The sequence below is a fragment of the Lactuca virosa genome, chromosome 6 (genome assembly GCF_052849685.1).
Source record: "Lactuca virosa cultivar CGN04683 chromosome 6, Lactuca_virosa_CGN04683_v6, whole genome shotgun sequence".
Taxonomy (NCBI): Eukaryota; Viridiplantae; Streptophyta; class Magnoliopsida; order Asterales; family Asteraceae; genus Lactuca; species Lactuca virosa.
Window position 1 is genome coordinate 163,238,206 of NC_136431.1, and position 20,995 is coordinate 163,259,200.

The 20,995-nt window shown below is 28.3% G+C and overlaps 3 protein-coding genes across 3 annotated transcripts; all 3 read right to left on the minus strand.

The window, feature by feature from the left end:
- Positions 1-1,856: 1,856 nt before the first annotated feature.
- LOC145122040 (uncharacterized) lies at positions 1,857-4,594 on the minus strand. The gene is made up of 6 exons (XM_079057719.1): positions 4,541-4,594; positions 4,384-4,422; positions 3,680-4,340; positions 3,516-3,590; positions 3,150-3,398; positions 1,857-3,070 (listed from the first exon to the last, which is right to left on the minus strand). Exons 1-6 carry the CDS (start codon positions 4,592-4,594, stop codon positions 1,857-1,859), a joined length of 2,292 nt encoding a protein of 763 aa, XP_078913845.1.
- Positions 4,595-6,572: 1,978 nt separating this feature from the next.
- Positions 6,573-12,811, minus strand: LOC145120376 (gibberellin 2-beta-dioxygenase 2-like). Its single transcript, XM_079056202.1, has 3 exons — positions 12,237-12,811; positions 8,227-8,563; positions 6,573-6,964 (listed from the first exon to the last, which is right to left on the minus strand). The coding sequence occupies exons 1-3, from the start codon at positions 12,593-12,595 to the stop codon at positions 6,719-6,721; spliced, it is 942 nt and encodes a 313-aa protein (XP_078912328.1). The 5' UTR covers positions 12,596-12,811; the 3' UTR covers positions 6,573-6,718.
- A 1,504-nt stretch (positions 12,812-14,315) lies between these two features.
- On the minus strand, positions 14,316-15,413 carry LOC145122041 (uncharacterized). The gene is made up of 4 exons (XM_079057720.1): positions 15,341-15,413; positions 14,919-15,067; positions 14,535-14,605; positions 14,316-14,469 (listed from the first exon to the last, which is right to left on the minus strand). The coding sequence occupies exons 1-4, from the start codon at positions 15,411-15,413 to the stop codon at positions 14,316-14,318; spliced, it is 447 nt and encodes a 148-aa protein (XP_078913846.1).
- Between the last annotated feature and the right edge of the window lie 5,582 nt (positions 15,414-20,995).

The window sequence follows — 20,995 nt, forward strand, 5'->3', positions numbered from 1 at the left end:
ATATATATATATATATATATATATATATATATATATATATATATATATATATATATATATATATATAATTGTTTAATTTTATTATATTTTGCCGCTTATATTTTATTTTATTTATTTATATTTTTTATGATTTATATTTTTTTGAAATTTTATTCGAATATATTTTTTAATGTTTTTTTGATTTTTTTATATATTTTTGTAAAGCTTTTTATAAATATTTTTTTGTATAAAAATATTAAAAAAATTTGTTAAATGTGAATATTATTAACACATATTAGATATAAAATTATTTATTTTATTAGGTATAAAATTATTTATTTTAGTATGGTTATTTTAAGAAGGTTATTGTATAGGCTAAACAAAATTTGAAACAAGTGTCAATGACTTCGAGTACATTTTTTTTAGTATTAGAACTTTTTTAACATTTTGTTCTGAATGAAAAATGCTAATCAGAATTCGTATAACTCAAACACACGTGTCAATGTTTTTGAGTTTATTTTTTTTATTTTTAGAAATTTTGTTCGTTTTCGAGTTATATGGTTTCCAATTAGCCATTATATAACTCTATCTATTATTCTTATTAAAAATATTTTTATACCTAATCTATGTTAATAATATTCACATTTAACAAAATTTTTTATATTTTTTATAAAATATATTTTAAAAAATACAAACAAACAAAGCATCAATAAATATTAAAATGTATTTAAACAACACGTCAAAAAACAAGAAAAAAACTATTCATAAAACATCAAAAAAAAAAAATAAACGAACAAATTATAAAAAAAACATTAAAAATATATTTGAAAAATTTTCAGATAAAATCTAAATAATAAAAATATAAATAACTAAAATAAAATGTAAGCAACAAAATATAAAAAAAATTAAACAATAATATATATATATATATATATATATATATATATATATATATATATATATAAAGCAAAACAAAAATATAAAAGTAAGAGTAAAATTTGTCGTTTTAAATGGATTAAGGATGTGTAGTGCAATTTCTTTAAACCATATGGATGCATCTTGTCAAATTTTTAAAGGTTTGACTGAAAGTGCGAATCTGACCAAACCACAAGGACCAAAACTGTAATTTACTCTATTTTTTATTTTTGTATTGTTCTTTTTCACCAATCCGTTGACATATCCTCCGATAAACATGACCTAACATGTGATTTTTTTTAAGACATCCTAAATTAAACATCCATCTAAAGTAAACCACCAATTAAAAATTGCTTTGGCGTTGCAAACGAGGCCTTATGGATGAGAAGGGCCTTTGTTGGAGTGTAAGAGAAACTTGAAAGCGTGTTTACCAATATGCCATGTGGAACTTGATAAACAGAAATAGGCAAAACAGCTGAAAATTTTAGGAATTTTATTATGGTCCTACTTTGGACACACCACTCTACACAACACCAACCTATATATTAAGTTTGCTTTTTAGATGAATTAGGGTAATTATCATCATATAATTATTATTGACTTTACTTTTTAAATCATCATCACAATATAATTATTATTTGACCAACTTTTATTATTAGTTCATTATTACATAATCTATAAATCATTATTATTTAATAACTACATTTTTTACTAATTTAATTAATATTAATAATTTTATATTTATTTTTTATTATGATAAAAAAAAAATAGTTTTTATAATATAATAACATATATAATATTATAAAAAAATAAATTATAAATAAATTTTCGTCAACCTAATATCATTGATATTATAAATAATATTATAAGAAATAAAATCCGAACAAATCTTCATCATTTTTTTTTAATTTTAAATATTACATAACAAAAATCTGAGACAAAAATAAACAACAATTAATCATCTATATAGTCATAAAAGATCTTTCCGTAGGTCTGAGTCGCTTATAAAATTCTAGACGCGACTTATACATAGTTTGCCATTCGGCTGCGGACGGGTCTTTGTGGCGGATCCATAATGCTGAAATAGGAGGCATCGGATACTCTCCTTCTAACTGTACCATCACATAGTGATTGATGTATACAAGTGCAAATGTAAGGACACGATGATTTTGAAACTCACTAGGACCTCTCCATAGAGGGAAAAAGGTTACAGGGCCCACTGTGGTCAAAAATTCGACAATCACACCAAACCTGTTGGCTATCAGGATACCTGTCTCAGGCATAAGCATATAGTGTTCTGGTGGTGCTGTCCTATCTGTCATGAAGAAAGACAATGAATCAAGTACTCCATTGCATCCAATGAAAACTCTAGAATAGTCTTCATATGACGTCAATAACTCATCATACAATTGCTGGCGAATGAAAAGCCACTCATTTTCATCATACCCGAGACAAACAGCTACCGATCGAAAACCACAATTTCCATCACCCCTTACATTTTGTATATGCGTGATGTATGGATGAAATATTGATGGAATTTCCTTCAACAATGAATTATGTTCCTTCATTGCTTTCTCTTTCAAGTCAAACCGGTACGACCATTGGCATGTTGGTTCCTCATTCAAGTCAAACTGGTACGAACATTTGTCTATTGGTTCCTCGTTCATGCCCATGAAGAATGAACTATGCTTAGCTGGTTCATTGTTCAAGTCAAAGAATGATGAATTATGCCTAGTCGGTTCATCGTTCAAGTCAAAGAATGATGAATTATGCCTAGTCAGTTCATCGTTCAAGTCGAAGAATGATGAACTATGCCTAGTCGGTTCATCGTTCAAGTCGAAGAATGATGAACTATGCCTAGGTGGTTCCTGATTCAAGTCTGAACAACTGTATCGGTGAGGAGCTTGACTTTGATGGTGACCACGCTTCACTTTTGGGCGTCCACGGTTATTTTTCTTAACCGAAGGTTCATTGATCATAATTTTTGAAGGATCGATTATCTCTTCCATCTTTCTTATATAACTGTATTTGACATGATCTGGTTGATTGTTGAATTTTTCCTTCCATCTTTGCATATGATCATCAACATTAAGATTTCCATAATCCACAAATACACAAGGCTTAAAATCAAGCGTTCTCCAAAAAATATCAATTGAATCCAACGGAATAGGTGAACCTATAGTAAAAAAGTCAAAATGTTATAAAGTGATTATACATATAAAACTTGTCAATTTAATACAATACATTTGACATACCTGCATCGACATACATCGCAAGTTCGTGAGCGCATGGTAAACCAAAACATGTTCGTAGTTGACAGCCACAATTCTCAGGAGTTGGTGCAAATCCTTTTAACCGATGAAGCTCTTCTAAGATTTTATCCAAAGCATGCTCTGAAACATGATGTCGTAGTGAATTGAATATCTCATCCTTAAATTTTGGTTTATGAATGATTATGCTCCTTGTGAAACTCTCTTTGATAGCTGTGTCTTGCGACTGTACAACTGTTTCAATAACATATATGAATTTATCCAAATCACGTTTTCGAGATGCTAGGTGTTTTTTTAGCTTAACGTGCTGACTCTCAACTCTATTTGTTGTTGAATTTCCAAAATTGGTACTTTTATCGGTCCACAATGATACAAATTTGTCGGGATACTTCTCCAACCAAGTATTGTAAAGATACCCAAAAACAACTAAAATATGAAGAAAAATCAAATTAGTATGATTGAATGAATAATAATTATTAAAGAAATTAAGAGTTTAGGATATATATTAATGATACCTGGATCTCTGGACAATAACGATTGAAGGTCTGCATACGCTTGCATATATGCACTCGGTGTCGGAGATTCGACTAATTTCTTCCACATTGGATGAAGAGAACCCCAAGTCTTATCTGATTTGATACGTTTCCTACAATGCTTTGTTATATCGTTGAATATATGCCACCTACAAAGTAAATGATTACTTTGTGGAAAAACATCTTCGCACGCCTTCATCAACGCCAAATCTCTATCGGTGACGATGACACGAGGACAAAAAGAATCGTTAATCGTCAATTTCAAACAAGTCAATACCCACCTGTAGTTGCTTGTTTTTTCGCTATTCATGAATGCGAAGGCTATGGAAAACGTCAGTCTCGTAGAAGTGACACCAACAATCTCCAGAAAAGGAAGATTATACTTGTTTGTTTTGTATGTAGCATCCATCAACACCACATACGAAAATGTTTGCCACATCTGTAACGATATTGGGTGCATAAAAAACAACTCCTCTAACTCGTTAGTGCTCTCGTTTAAACGATACTCATAATTATACCCTTTAGTATGCAAAATGTGCATGACATTTTGTATCGGGCTTCTACCTTCTCGTTGAGATATTGTAAACTTATGGCGACAATTATATATAGTTTTCAGTGAAGACACGTTATTTTCATTTTGCTGCTTTATTGTTGACAAAAAATATATATAAGATTAGAAATTATACTTCATCGGTAGAAAAATCCGAAATAGTAGCCATTTTTTCCTGCAAAATTGAAATAAAACAAAAAAAAACTTAATAAAAAACCGATTAAAAAAAATTAATTAAAAACTAATTAAAAAATGATATCGTAAATACATGCCATATAAACTAATTATGCTACCATATTTGAGAAAATGATTGTCATATAAACTAATTTGCATGTAAGGTGGTCCATGGTGGTTTTTTTAACCATAAAATTCATATTAACAAATTGATTTGTATGGTATGTAAATAAAAAATAATTCAACTTTTTATTTTCAAACTAGAATTTAGTTTTAAAAATTTAGTGAATATGGAATCATCAAATTCAAAATTGGACGTCCATTAATTTTCGATTTCAAAATTTAAATTTATGGTTAATTTATTCATTATTATAATATTAATACTATATTTAATGTTTCGTTGAAATTCCTTTTATAGATACTTTTTGAAAGTAAATAAAATAATGCAGAAAGTATACAAATGTTTAAATTTAAGGTGTCTAAAATGAAACATATTCAAATTTTGGGGGGCTGTTTATATAAAATGATAAGATATAAAGGCTTACTTTGATCGAGCCCTAGCAAAAATGTTTCAGCCGCCAAAACTGAGAGCCAGAGATGTCCGATGCGATTTGCAGCGATGAAGCTATTTCCGGCGATGACAAAATTTCTGGCGACAACGGTCGGTTTCACGGTGCAACATTCAAAGCCACTAGCCACTGGTTTGATGCTTCGACGGCGGACTTTCTCACGGTGCTATTTTTCTCGTTCTTTCTTTCCGGCGATCTATTGTTTTTTCTCCGACGTAAATGATGATTCTCTCGCTTTTCTCAATCTGGTCTAGGTGGTTCACGATGGTAAATGGTGGTTCCGGTGGTCTTTTCTCACGATCTCTCTTTCTCTCGTTTTGTCTCCGGCGTTATTTGGTTACCGCCAGTTAGTTGTTGCCGGCGGCAGTTCTTTGGTTGAAGCTGATTCCGATGGTGAACAGTTTTTTTTTTTGAATATTGTTAATATACTGTTTAAATGATTCATTTTCTGTTTATATAAAATGTCGTGGTTTATTGGAAGTTTAAATGGATTAATGATGTTCAGTGTTCAATATAACTATATTTTGTAGTTTGTTCATATTCTGATAATTTAGTTTTTTTAGAAATAAAACACAGTCTTCAAAACATAAATATTGGAAATATACAATAAAAAGGTGAATAAATCTGAATTGAATGCTTTCTATATAATACTTGCCCATTGGATACAAATCCTTGAAATAAGAAAAAGCTGTTAAAAAAAATCAGATAAAAGTTAAAATAGGTTAGATTGGTGTGTGGGATAGATCGGTGTGTATAAAAAAATAGCCTTTTATTATTCGATAACTTAGTTACTATGATCTAAAATAAGTAAAACATTAACATTTTTTTAATAATAATAAAAAGTGCTGGCCATCGCTGTAATGGCAAGTATTCATTATATAATTTTTTTTTATTAATGTAGGGCTCATATACTATTATAGATTGTAAAGTAACAGTCTTATAGGTTTTTTTTCTTCTTGAAACGAAAAATAATTTTTATAAATAAACTATCCCATTAGCGAGGAGCTAAGAGAAGTAGACAAGCTACAACAATATAATAATTAAGCCGATCAAAGTGAAGAACATACATTGTATTTTTTTGGATGCCTATATATATCTTCTTAGTTATATAAATAGTCAAATCATGAAAATACATATACTCTTCCACTCATACAAATTAAGGGGATACACGAAACAATTAAGGGGAAGGGGAGGTATAAAATTAGTTGTTTTTTTCGTGTACTTTTATTTTCTCTCTAACTAGACTACTACGTAGATTGCCGACATTGAAATATCCTTATCTTATAAGTAATATCCTTAACTTATAGATGGTATAAGCATAAATGTAGAATGGACAATTGTAGGTGGCATGACTGGGTTTGCTCGGTTAATTTTTTCTAGCTAAAACCTTGTAATCCTATACTATTTTATCCTGTCCATGTTTTAGTTACTTGCTAGTCGTGGTGCATTGTTTCAAAAAACAAAAGATTAATGTGAAGATTAGGTTTTAGAAATAATATAGTGTTAATGATATACCATAGAAATTAGTTAAGTATGTTAATCGATAAATGGTAAAAATACATAAACTATTTTAAATGATGCATTAGACCGAAAAAACATGTTTAAGTCGAAACTAATATTCCAAAACAATGTACAATAGGAGACCTACATAGTACAATCAAACATTGTTCCGGATCTACAAAAATTGCAACTAAAGAAAAAAGATTTACAACAAACATTTTGTTCTGCCTAAGTAATCTTGAAATGATCAAGCCTAGTTTCACCTAGTCGATGAGCATAGGTATGCGACTTGTACTCAGACCAAGTGAAAGTTTTGTAAATCGGCTTGTTTCGTTTGAGTAGTTGTGGTGGGCAAGCGATTGTTGCTTCGGGTGGGGGTGCACCAAAGAAAACCATCGATAGTCTAGATTGGTTAGGTAACAAGTTAGCCATGGCTCGATGCCTCACACTTACAAACCTTCCATTCGTCATAGCCTACATCCAAAAAGATAACAATCATCATAATGATAAGATAGAACATGATATATACTACGCATATTCACAATGCGAGAAAAAAATAAAACTAAAAATGATTCACAATGCGAGAAAAAAATAAAACTAAAAATGATATACATCGGTTGTTTGCATTGAACTAAACTAGTTCAAAACCGAAACCGATAACAGTAGGATAAAAGTTATAAATTTTATTGTCACCCAAAAACGTACAAGAAGATGGGACCCGGGACTCACTATGGTGAAAAAGAAGTTATGTCGTTCTTATCTCAATATTATCTAAAAAATAGCCCTACAAACTTGAGTTATGAGACTGAATGGTAGGTCATCAACATGTCACGTTAATTCCTTACATTTTCTTTATATAAAGAAAGTCGCTTTAAATATCTAAAGCACCATTCGTCCCACAACTTAATAATTAATTCTGCACACTTACTTGCAAGGACTCCTATCCTAATCAGCATAACATACATTATTCTATTACTGTATTTATTTATTATATTAACTTATTATTAAACGTTTCTATTTATTAATTTATGAATAAATATATGAATCTACCTAACTTGGAGGATATTTATTAACTACTGAATATTTTAATATAAATATTTATATGCATGTTAATATTCCAATGAATATTTACAAACTACAAATTCTAAAAGCATTTATTAAAAAGATTCTTTATATGTCTAAGGAGACTTTCTTTTGAAAAAAATAATCTTTGCATGTTATAATTGCAAAACTTGATACCGATATCAATCACCTTATATAACTCGTATCACGAGATATTACTTGTATAACGACAGCATGAAATTGGATTTGGATAAATTTCAAATTCATGTTCGCATCGTGGTTGTATCAAATGTAAAATATACGAAGCCATGTCGTATTCATGTTAGAAATTGACACGATATAATCATATGTTTATCATGTTTCATATGATTAATTATGAATTAAATAAACTAAATGTTTATTTTATTTTATATTTTTCAAATTTATCGTATTAATTATATTTATCGTGATTTAATTGAACAATTTTCATATTGGTAAAGCAAAATACAATATTATGTCATGTGTGTTATATAAAAATTATTGTATTGTTCGAATCAGTTAAAAATATACAGTAAGAACTCGATTTGTCACCCCTAGTCTTTTATTATCTAGTTTTAACTCTGTGAAACAAACATGGTGTATCTACCCATAGATGGATAGATGGATTTATAGATAAGATGAGACGAAGAAGAAACCTGCAAGATATCACCGATATTGACACAGAAGGCATGTGGGTCAGGTGAAACAGGAAGCCAAAGACCATTTCTGAGAGATATCTGAAGACCAGGAGCATCGTTGGATCTGAGAAGGGTGATGATCTGAGGGTCAGAGTGCTCTCCGAAGCCAATGTTGCCATGGTGGAAGGAGTGAGTGACAGGTGGATAGTGATTTAGCCTGAGAAGGGAGTCACTGTCAAAGTGTCTGACGAAGTGGCTGAATAAAGAGTGTGGGACCCCCAACCCTTCGGCTATCAATTCCAATATCTCACATGCCAACTCCCTAACACTTTTGACATAACTACTCACCACACACCTGTTCATATTATCACAAATTAAAAGTTAAAAGTGGTTATATCATTTATTAAAAAAAAAAAAAAAATTGAACGATTTGACCATATATATTAATTACAACAAAAAAGGTTTTGACAATTTTAGATTAGAATTGAATATTGTAATTTTTAGTTTAGTTAATATAAAATAGTAACAAAACTTAGAGCATCTATGATAAGTGTTTTATTATTATTATTATTTTAATTCATATTGAAAAAAAGCAATTGAAAACTCTGTTATTGCGAATATGAGTTCTTCAACCAAATCTTATTCGATGGGAATTGTAAATGTACCACCTTTTATTAAAAAAAAATCAATTATTTGATGGATCTATAACCTATAAGGTCTTGTTGAAAGCTTTTAAACATATCAACTCAAACAAATAAAGCAATAGAGTGATATAAATCAAAACTTTTAAAACGCCATTCGGATGAAAAACACATAATTATTATAAAAACATATGAAGTTTTAAAATTATTAAATTAGCACTTAAAAGCTTTTAGATATATATTATCAATTTATCTATGTTTATATTTTAGCCAACCCCATATTTTTAATATTAATGTTAAATAGAGAAAGGGACACTTGTATAGGTTGCAGTTTGTAGGCAGAGTGAAACTGTGGGGGAGTAGTCAAAACAGAGACCAATTTCTGATTCTGACATTACTGTCCACCTATTTTCCAACCTTTTGTGCCTTTCCCGTAACTCAGTTTATTTCTTTTTTTGGTAAAAACAAATAACCATTCAATATACTGAATCTTGTCTTTTCAACATAATTTTATTAGAAACAAAAGAAAAATGTTATGAATACAAATGAAATCACCTATTTTGAGTAATAATTAGTAAAAGGTAAACAAATGAATTAAGACTTTAAATTCAACAAAGAGTATCAAAATTCATTTTCGATTACTTAACGTAAATGATGTATCATTTTAAATACATTTTTTTGACCAAGAGAATATTTGTTTAGATAAAGTCTAAAGTTTATAAATCAACAAATGCCTTTAGATCTAAGAAAAGTATATATATATATATATATATATATATATATATATATATATATATATATATATATATATATATATATATATATATATATATATATATATATATATATACATATACACACCAAGGTTCTATAGAGAACCATTATTAATAAAGAATCAATAAACCATTCGTAAGCGTCGGAAATCATAAAAACCAAAGGATTGAATGTACACTTGTATATTGGGCACACATACACCAGATTATACCATCAACCCACATCCTTACCAAAAAGCCCATATATTTTTTTTCGTTTCATTTTTTTAGGCCACATATTTTATCGAATAAAAAAAACCGAATATACCGTTCACGATTTTTCATCATTTTTCAATAGAGATCAATGTTGATCTATAAAATATAAACATTTTTTTCAAAAAAATCCATTTCGTTTTATTGTTTTTTTTCAATATTTCAGTTTATTTTTATAAAAAAACTAATTATTCCAAAAATCGGAATTTTTTGTCATTTATTAACAAACATCAACATCGATTAAAAAAAATTGATCAGTTCAAATTCACACTATGAATCTAAACTGTAAATATTTCAATTTTAACATTCACAATGTGAATCTGACTTTCTATTTCAACTCTTTGATTATTCACAAATTAAATGAAAATTACATATAAATCGAAATATATTTTTATGTAGTTTTATAATATTTTAAAATTTAATTACTCGTAAATTAGTTTTGTAAAACCAACAAGTGGATTTATTCATATTGTGAATCTGAACTGTATATAATTACTTTTCAGAATTCACAATGTGAATCTGACTTACTATTATTCACACTGTGAATATGAGCATATTCACAATATGAATATGAACTAAAATTTCATTTTTTTTTTCTTAAACATCAATATGAATCTATGTTTAAAGAACATAAAAAATATGAATTTTCATATATTTATTAATTGTTTTCGATAAAAAATAGACTTTAACTTTTTCAAAAAACAAAGAATATGAAGTGAGTTTTTTTGAAAAAAAAATATATCTTTAATATATCTATAAAGATCTCTATGGAAAGGGACGAAAATTCATAAACAACAGTATATTCGTTTTTTTTTCGATAAAAAACATGACCTAAAAAAAATTAAATTAAAAAAAAAAATGAGTTTTGTTATAATCAGTTGTATGTACGTCCGTTGTAAAAATCAACAACCATTCATTTTGTCATTGATAGCTTTATTTCCAATATTTTGAATTGAACTTTTTTTTCTATGCTCTCTCTCTCTCTCTCTCTCTCTCTCTCTATATATATATATATATATATATATATATATATATATATAAACATTTTAATTTACCAGAAAATTGTTATTATATTTAATTTTTCAAAACTATTCAATTACTCACAAGTAAATTTGAGTAAGTTCATTTGTTAGTCTTAGTAAAATTTAATTTCGTGAAAACTTGAAAACATTAAATCGCACCAAATTTTTTTATTTTTTTGAAAACGAATAGAACCGCTCGACATCTATAGACTCATCTAGGTCCTTTATTTCATAAAAATTGCAAAAAACGATTTTTTTTTTTAATGTTGAATGTGTATTTGTGCGCGCACATATATATATATATATATATATATATATATATATATATATATATATATATATATATATATATATTAATGTACATGCTAGAATAGGTCGTACTAAAGATTAAATAGGCTACTGCATAAGAAGAGCACGAGTCACCCCATGTGATCACTGGTTTGCTTCTCCCATGGTACTTATGTGCAGAAATACAAGATTTTTTTTAATCTAATAAAGAAATACACGACAGCCAATTTCTTTTTCAAATGAAAAAGAATTTTTGCGGTCTAGATTTTTGATAGGCGTTTTGAAAAATCAGTAATAATTATGGTATAGGAGCATGAGTTATAGTTTTAAGATAACTCAATTTGGAAAATAATATTAATTTTACATAATATTTTGTAAAAGTAATAACCTAAAATTAATATGTTTTCTTTCTGGTTCTATCTTTTTATACACTCAAAGTTGGTCATATATGTTAATATATAAAACATCATTAACTTATTTTTTTTTTTTTTTTTAATTAATATGATATTACATCATACCAACTGTAACCCCACTTATGTCTGTTATAAACTTTTGCTCTTAATTAAAAGACATGTCATAGTTAAAAAATATTATTTAATTCTACAACTTTCTTTGAACAACTAATAATAAATTGGTAACCAAGATTCTGATTGGAAAAAAGAAAGATAGACCTCGTGTTCCCACCAACCATTTCTAAGTCAATACCATAAATTTAAAAATCATAATATTCTTAAATAAGGATGACAATGTTTATTTCTAAATTTGACATTTTATTATTCATTTACATTGTTACCCATAGAGTAAGCCGACATTGTGAGTTGTTATTGAAATTTTTTATGCTCAGAGCTTTGCTTAAATGATAACCTTTGTGAGTTTTGGTTAAGGATGCCCATGCATAGCTGGTAACAATGAAACAAAAACATTTATATGTTATTAATATTTTCTGTCGTTAAATTCATCATACCAACAGGTAAAACCACATATATGTCTAAAAAACAGAAAATATAATAATAATAATAATAATAATAATAATAATTTATGAAACTGATTACCTGAATTTGGAGGTCTGAGCAATGGCGTTTTGGTTAGTTGGAAGAAGAAGGTATTCAAGCTCTCCCGTGTCTCCACTAAGGCCAATGTTTTTGCTACCATAGCCAAAGGGGTTGGCGGATCCAACTAGTTCCTTTTCGGGTAAGGGTTTATCAAAGAACTCAAAACTTTCATCTTCCATTTCCTTTGTTATATGATGAGAGACACCATGGTTAATGACTTTGAAGAAACCATATTCTTCACAAGCCTTTACAATGAGCTTTGCCACTTTCGATCGACTGCAAGAAAGATCGATCACTGGAATATCTACTTCTCGAATCTTTTCCATCCGGATTGGATTAACTTGCGTAGCTACCACCATTTTTATGGTAGATTACAAGGTTGTGATGAAATAACAAAACTAAAGAAGGATGAGAGAGGAAGATACGCGCAGAATCTATGAAGGCATGAAGCATGGAGAGAGAGAGAGAGAGAGAGAGAGAGAATCTACAGAGAAGCGTCGAAGTATTTATAATAAGTTTCTTTCTCGTATCCACACAGGTTTCATATTGCAGTTCCTTTATAAAGCATCATTGTCGCTCTTGCTCCTACTATATATATATATATATATATATATATATATATATATATATATATATATATATATATATATATATATATATATAGGTGAGATCGGTTTAGAACTCATACTTTGGCGAGAACTAAAAGTGGAATGTTAAATCAAAACTAACTCATAAAGGACATGATCGTCATCTTACCGATCTCATTTAATATTTAATTTTTATTGTTATTGGAAATATTAATAAAAAGTTCTAAAAATTAACATAATAAATCAAATTTCAGATTTTTTTTAAAAGAGATTTTTTAATTTTTTTCAGAAAACATTAATTTAAAAAAAAAAATTGGAAAAAATATTTTTTTTTTAAAAAACTGCAATTTTTTTTTAAAAAAAGCTGCATTTTTATTCAAAAAACTGCATTTTGTTTCAAAAATCTACAATTTTTTCAAAAAAAATTGCATTTAAAAAAAAAAACTGTAATTTTTTTTAAAAACTGCATTTTTAAATAAGAAACGGCAATTTTTTCAAAAAAAAAACTACAATTTTTTTTAAATAAAACTACAATTTTTTAAAAAACTGCATTTAAAAAAACTATACTTTTTTCATAAAAACTGTATTTTTTTAAAAAAGTAATTTTTAAAAATCAATAAAAATACTATAATATTCGTAAATAAATCATAAAAAATCTCATTTTTATTAATTAATCTATAAACATAATAGTATAAGTATTTTATTCGATACAAAATAAAATATAAAATATAAAAAATGCTATAAATTTCAAAGCGTTTTCATGTCTTTGTGTCAATATTTCCTTATTTTTTTCAATTTATCATTTTTCACCTCTTCAATATTCACCACAATTTCTTCCAAATCTACAAGAAAATTGAAAAAAAAATTGATTAATGCAAAAACACTCACAAAAATACATATGTGATTTTCATGCGATTCACATGTGGTGATTCACATGTAAATTATATGTGATTCACATTTAAATCATATCTGATTCACACGTAAATCACATGTGATTCGCATGTGAATCACATGTGATTCGCATGTGATTTACGTGTGAATCACATATGATTTAAATATGAATCACATACGATTTACATGTGATTTACATGCGAATCACATGTGAATTACATGTGAATCAAATGTGATTTACATGTGAATCAAATGTGATTAATAGTTTCATTCATAAATTCACATGTGAATTACATGTGAATCAAATGTAATTTACATGTGAATCAAATGTGATTATAATTTCATTCAAAACATGAGTATATAAGAAATGATTATAAATAGTTTAATAAAATAGAAAAATATAATTTGGAGTTTGATGTGTATTTACCTCCATGTGTGTGAATGTTGACAACAGATCTTTGCACTGATTAATCTTGAAACATTTGTTTGTTGCTGTGGTTGCTAGTTCAGATGCTAAAGCATTCACATGCTCCACATGTTGAGATTTAGTTGTAAAATAGATATATTAAAATTGAATTTTCTATAATTTCCATCATATAAGTCATACCATGTGGTCAACAGCATCACAGGTTGTGGACTCAAGCAACTTATCACCATATGATTTGAAAATATCAGAAGCAGCCATGATAGAAGTTTTGCACAAAGTGCTTCTTGGATTCTTCATTGCCTTCACTAAAACCAACAAAACCTTTTCCCTATATTCATATAAAAACACAATATATTAGTAAACTCCACAAAATCGTTTTCTGGTGTTTAATACAGAAAAAATAAGTATTTGTTTCTACATAGAAGATCGAGAGCAATAAAGTGGAGTGAAACAATGCCATCCGCCTAACATCATTTAACAAATCACAAATCTTCAGCCAATCCTTGGATTCCAGTCCTTCAATTAGGCACCGAGTTCATAAAAATCAGAAAAAAATGAATCAATTTACACAAAATCACAAATGGGTTATGATACTATCGCACAAAATCACGAATTGGGTTCTTGATATAGATTTAGTTTTCATGGAACTAAGACATCAGGGTCAGAAAGATATTTACCTGGAACTTGACATCACGATCAGAAATGACATTTAGATTTCCAGATGAGATATAACTGAAATGGGTTTCGAAGTAATCACTGAAACGGAAAGATATTTACCTGGAACTTGACATCAGGGTCAGAAAGGGGTTTTAGATCTTCGGAGGAGACATAATCAACAAAATCAACAGCAGGAGCAACATGATCAAGAGGAGCTATGTTTTCGTCATTAACATTCAGATCTACAGGTTGTTTAGGTTTAGGGTTAGCTTTTGCGATGGAATTCAAAATTTTAATAGACTTTTTAGGGCGTTCAGGGGTTAAGGGCAATGTCGAGTGACGTCATGGACCGCCGATGGATCAAGCTTCTGGTGACGCTTTGCGAGGCGGAGGTTACTTTTGAACACGGTGAACTAGTAATCGTCTTCTGGTTTGGAATGTAGAAGGGGAATGGCGTCGATCGGAGGAGATGGAGGCGGTTGGACGCGAGGAAGACGTGTGTGTAGTGAGTAATTTATTTAACCCTAAAATGCCCTCAATACCATTTAATTTCAATGCCCCCGTCCCTTTATTTTTCCACTTATTTACAAAAATGCCACAATGCATCATGGCCATCCTTTTTTTTTATCTAACGCTCCACTTTCGGGAAACTATAAGTTCTCAAATGATCATTCTTCTCTCTCTCTCTCTCTCTCTCTCTATATATATATATATATATATATATATATATATATATATATATATATATATATAGAGAGAGAGAGAGAGAGAGAGAGAGAGAGATTCATATGTGGATGAACAAATATTGTGTGGATGTAGGGATTAATAAGGGCCATGTATTATTTAATTTTAATAAATAAATAATTAAATCATCTACCCTTTAATTTAGGAAAATTACTTTATTTAAAACCCTATCAGACCTCCGGCCGTATCCTTCCCGCTTCCATCGACCTTCGGCCCCATCAGACGACCTTAAGTCATCATCGCGTTCCCGATGAGAGCTTCTCTGAGTTTAATTCTGATCGGCGATGAAATGTGTTGGTAACACCAAGGAAGAACCGGTGAGCAACAATGGTTGCTAGGTTTCCTTTCCGGCGAGTTGCTAGCAACAAAGACGAGATTAATGGGTCTGTTGTTGCTGCTGTACGCCAATACGACAACCACTGGACAACCCTAAACCTCTACAGTCGTCGTACACCACCACCATATATGTAACAAACCCTATACCACATCAAATCCGTTGTTTGCTGAGGTTTTACAAACCCTAAATATTTCCAGATTCTTGAGAATTCGATAGATCAAGGAGGTTCTATGTTATCTCACTGTTAATTGGTATTTACATATGTTCTTAAATTGAGATTTGTTGGTTTTTATATACTTTTTTTTCAGAATGATGAAAGTAGTGAATTATTGTCGATGGTATATGATCTTTCTAGCATCTCAACATATTGGGGTAAAAGGCCATGAACTTTATGACAGGTATCATTCAATTGGGATTTGTTGCAGGAGGATTTATTTCATGTCTTGCTTGGGACGTGATAAATAAGAAGGTTAAAGAGGTAAGTATATATTTCATGTTGTTTGCTCATCTGTTTTGTGATTTTGATCTTTGTGAAATCCCAAAAACCATATAACTTGTCACTTCTAAAAGATTGATAGTTACTGTAAACCCATTTTGTTTTGCATTCTTAAAGAAGATATGGTCTTACCACTTCATTAGTAGTGGTAATCTGATTTGTGATCCTTACCACTCCCCTTATTCTTACTAGTCTGTTGTTTTTTGTTTATGCAAACATTAGTCTAAATATATTGTCCTCTGCTGCAATCACTAAGTTGCAAAAGCTTTGTGATAAGGTCCCATCATATCCGGATGACATTGTAATATCTTTAGAAAAATGAAATTTTGGATGCGGTTTGATTGTAATATCTTTAAATAGTTTCTCATTGGATTATTCTCCATTGTTGTTGCAGGCTCTTGTAAAGAGAATTAGTCCACCTTACAAAAGCAACATCATTCTTTCAGAATATCAAGGTTCATTTTACAAAAGCAACATCATTATTTCAGAATAGAAGGGTCCACCTTACAAAAACAATAACATTCTTTCAGAATAAAAGGGTCCACCTTACAAAAACAACACCATTCTTTCTTTATGGAGAAATATGGCAGAATGCATTCTTAAATTTTATATCATTTTTTGTACTTTCAAGAATTGCATATATCTTTTTCCTAAGAATGGTTGATATTATTAGTTAGAGAATGAATGAAATTTAGTTTTATTCTTTAAGAATGTATTTATATTTTTCATGTTTGTTATAAGTCATTGAAGAGCGTGTATTGTTGTTTGTCAAAATGAACGTTGTTATTCTTCAACTCATGGTTCAAAAATTTGTTATTCTTTAAAATGTTCATTCAATCAGAATATGTATTCAGCCAGAATTTGTATTCAATCAGAATATGTATTCTATTAGAATATGTATTTTAAATTCTTGGTCCACATTTATCCCTACATCCACACAATACTTACCATCCACATTATAACCTAGCCCTATATATATATATATATATATATATATATATATATATATATATATATATATATATATATATATAAGACAAATTCACTTATACCACATACATTTGAAATCTCCATAACTTTTCAATTTCTTTTTAATAATTATTATAAATGAGTTTAATAATGTTAAATTAATACAAAAAAACTAAATTCTAATCATAAATTAACTAAACTACAATATTAAAATATCATATTTATTTCTATTTATAAAAATTATGACTTTAACTTTTTACATATTATAATTAACTTATTAGTTTACATATATTGTCGTATATGAGCAATTGTTATTTTAAAGTCATAAGTTTGTAAAATTTTTTATTTTATGAAAAATACTTAAATTATTAATTTCAATATAATGTTAAATGGTTAATTTAAATCAAAATTTCAGTTAAAATTGAATAAAATCGAAAGATTATTTTATAAATAGTTAAAAGTTATAAAAATTATAGTGTTAAACCTAAATTGTAATTCTAAATTAACAAAAAAAATCATGAAACTATTTTTTATAATCATTAATTTTTTTTTAAATAAGTAGCTTAAAAATAACTTACAATAAGAATAATTAAAAGTAATATTATATAAAAAATTATGTTATCTTAAAAAAACAATGTTTGTTGTTTTAAATAATTACAATCAAACAAACTAACAAATATTCATCAAATAAATTTTAGAAAAGTTAAATTTATGAAAAAAATTAAAATAATTAAAAGTTTCCAAATACGTTATTTTAAATAATTTACAACAAAAAACAATGTTTGATGTTTTAAATAATTACAATGATATAAATTAAAATCTTAAACAAATAAACTTTTTAAAATTAATTAATCATAACAACAACTATAAATATCATTAAACCATATATTTTATTTAATTTTATTCATGAGTAACCCGTATGTAGAGGCCATTGAGACAATTGAGATTACAGAATTTTAAAAAATGTCTACATTGTCATATAATTCAAACCAAACAATGTTTATACCAACTTATTGTAATATTTATTATATAAGAGCTAACAACAACATCACTGATATATTAAAAAAAACATATATATGTAAAGATTTCAATTATATTGTTGTATTCTGCGCAATGTGCGGGTATTCGCCTAGTCTATATATCTCTATATACTTATAAAAGAGACATTTTTACTTGCACCACATGCATTTGATATCACCATGACTTTTCAGTTTCTTTCTAATAATTATTATAAATTGGTTGATAATGTTAAATTAATATAAAAACTAAATTGTAATTATAAATTAACTAAACTACAATATTAAAATATCATATTTTACTTCTATTTATAAAATCATGATTTAACTTTTTAAAATATTATAGTTGACTTATTAGTTTAAATATATTATCGTATTTAGCAATTGTCATTTTAAAGTCACAACTTTTGTATAATTTATGATTTTATGCAAAATAGTTAAATTATTAATTTCAATATAATGTTAAATGGTTAATTTAAATCAAAATTTTAGTTTAAATTTGAAAAAAATTGAGAGACTATTTTATAAATAGTTAAAAGTTATAATTTATATTATTAAACTTAAATTGTAATTCTAAATTAACAAAAAAATCATGAAATTATTTTTTATAATCATTAAGAATTTTCAAAAAGTAGCTTAAAAATAACTTACAATAAGAATAGTTAAAAGTAATATTATATAAAAAAATCATAATGTTATCTTTAAAAACAAAAACAATGTTTGTTGTTTTAAATAATTACAATCAAAGAAATTAATAATATTTATCAAATAAAGTTTTAAAAAAGTTAAATTTCTGAAAACAACTTAAAATAATTAATAGTTTTCAAATAAATTATTTTAAATAACTTACAACAACAATAGTTAAAAACAAAAACAATGTTTAAACATTTTAAATAATTACAATGATAAAAATTAAAATCTTAAACAAATAAACTTTTTAAAATTAATTAATCATAACAACAACTATAAATTTCATTAAATCATATATTATATTTATTTTTATTTATCAGTTTCCTGCAGGTAGAGGCCATTAAGGCAATTGCGATTATAGAATTTTAAAAGATGTGTACTGTGACATCCCCATTTTCTCGGCCAGAAACGACCGATTTCGTTTATGCTTTTTAAATTAAAATCAGAGTAATCTTTCAAAAGGTGTTGCGGAATTTGTCCCAAAACAAAATATGATAAAAATTTATCAAAGCATTTCTTAAAGAAATGTATTTTCATTGTATTATAAAACCTTGGGATGTCATGTTCCGATACAGATTAAAAGCATAAACAACACAATATAGCCCTTACCACATTTATTTATATCTACTGGCCTATAATCCAAAATCCCTCGTCATCGTCCAACTATGCTCTTGTTCCACTACCTGTAATATAGAAAACTGAGTGGGTCAGACTTGGGAGCCTGGTGAACATATAGGATTTTCAACCCACAATAATATAGTTATTTTGTTTTATCATCAGACAATTAACCCAATTACCCATCCCCATTATCTTCTATATTTTTTTAAAGATTTACCCTAAGAACCATCTATCACTCATTCCTAAGGATTCATCCTAAGGAATAGGCACGAAGTACATCGTCGCCAGGGTTTATATAACAGGCACTAAGTCCATAGCTGCCAGGATTTATACAACAAGCACTAAGTCCATAGCTGCCAAGGTTTATTCAACATGTGCTAAGTCCATAGCTCTCATTTATCGACAATATTATTCACAGGAAACCACCTGCAAATACATGTCAATGGGTTTTTAGAGTACATCTGATGAACATATAGTTCACAACACCTACAGGTTGCGAGCCTGCTAGTGTTCCACAGACCGTCTAGAATAGTCCATGGTTGTCATCCATACTCTGCTGAATGACGGGGGCTAATGTTTGGGTAAAGGCTTTTCTCACTTTTCACCTCTCACCCTCATCTCATGATCTATATCACCTTTCTTCTCATCATCCAACTCATTTTTCATCACACACCAACTATTTCATCTACCCATGTTTTACCCAACATATTTGTAGATATAAAATACATATACAGTTTAAAACCTGTACAAAACATTTATTCAACATCCATCTCAAATAAACAAACAACATATATACACATTGCACTAGATTCTCGTTTAGGTTGTGTCGGCTAAAAATCACTAGATCTAAAATTCGAGTTTTTAGCTGTATACTGCTATACCGAAACTTAGAAAAATCATAACTTCCTCATACGAAGTCAGATTTGGACGTTCTTTTTATGAAAATTCTCGGTTTAACGAATACTATGACTTTCATTTAAATCACTAAAGCTAAAAAAGCACTTTATCGTAAATTCACTTTTTTATGTCACACAGCGTCATGCCGGTTTTGTCGCGAAACTTCGACAGGTCATAACTTCTTCGTTATAACTCGGATTTCGGTATTCTTTATATCTCCGGAATCCTTATTTCAACCAATACAACTTTCTTCATAGATATCAGGTTTGTCTAACATTTATTTTTGTGACGACCGTCAATTTTGGCCAAGTCAAAGTCAACTAAAGTCAACAAGTCAAACCGGTCAACTCATCTAACCCTTGTATATTAGGGTTTCCATTATGTTTCCTATTGAACAACTCGCAATCTTAATACAAAGTATCACTTAGAG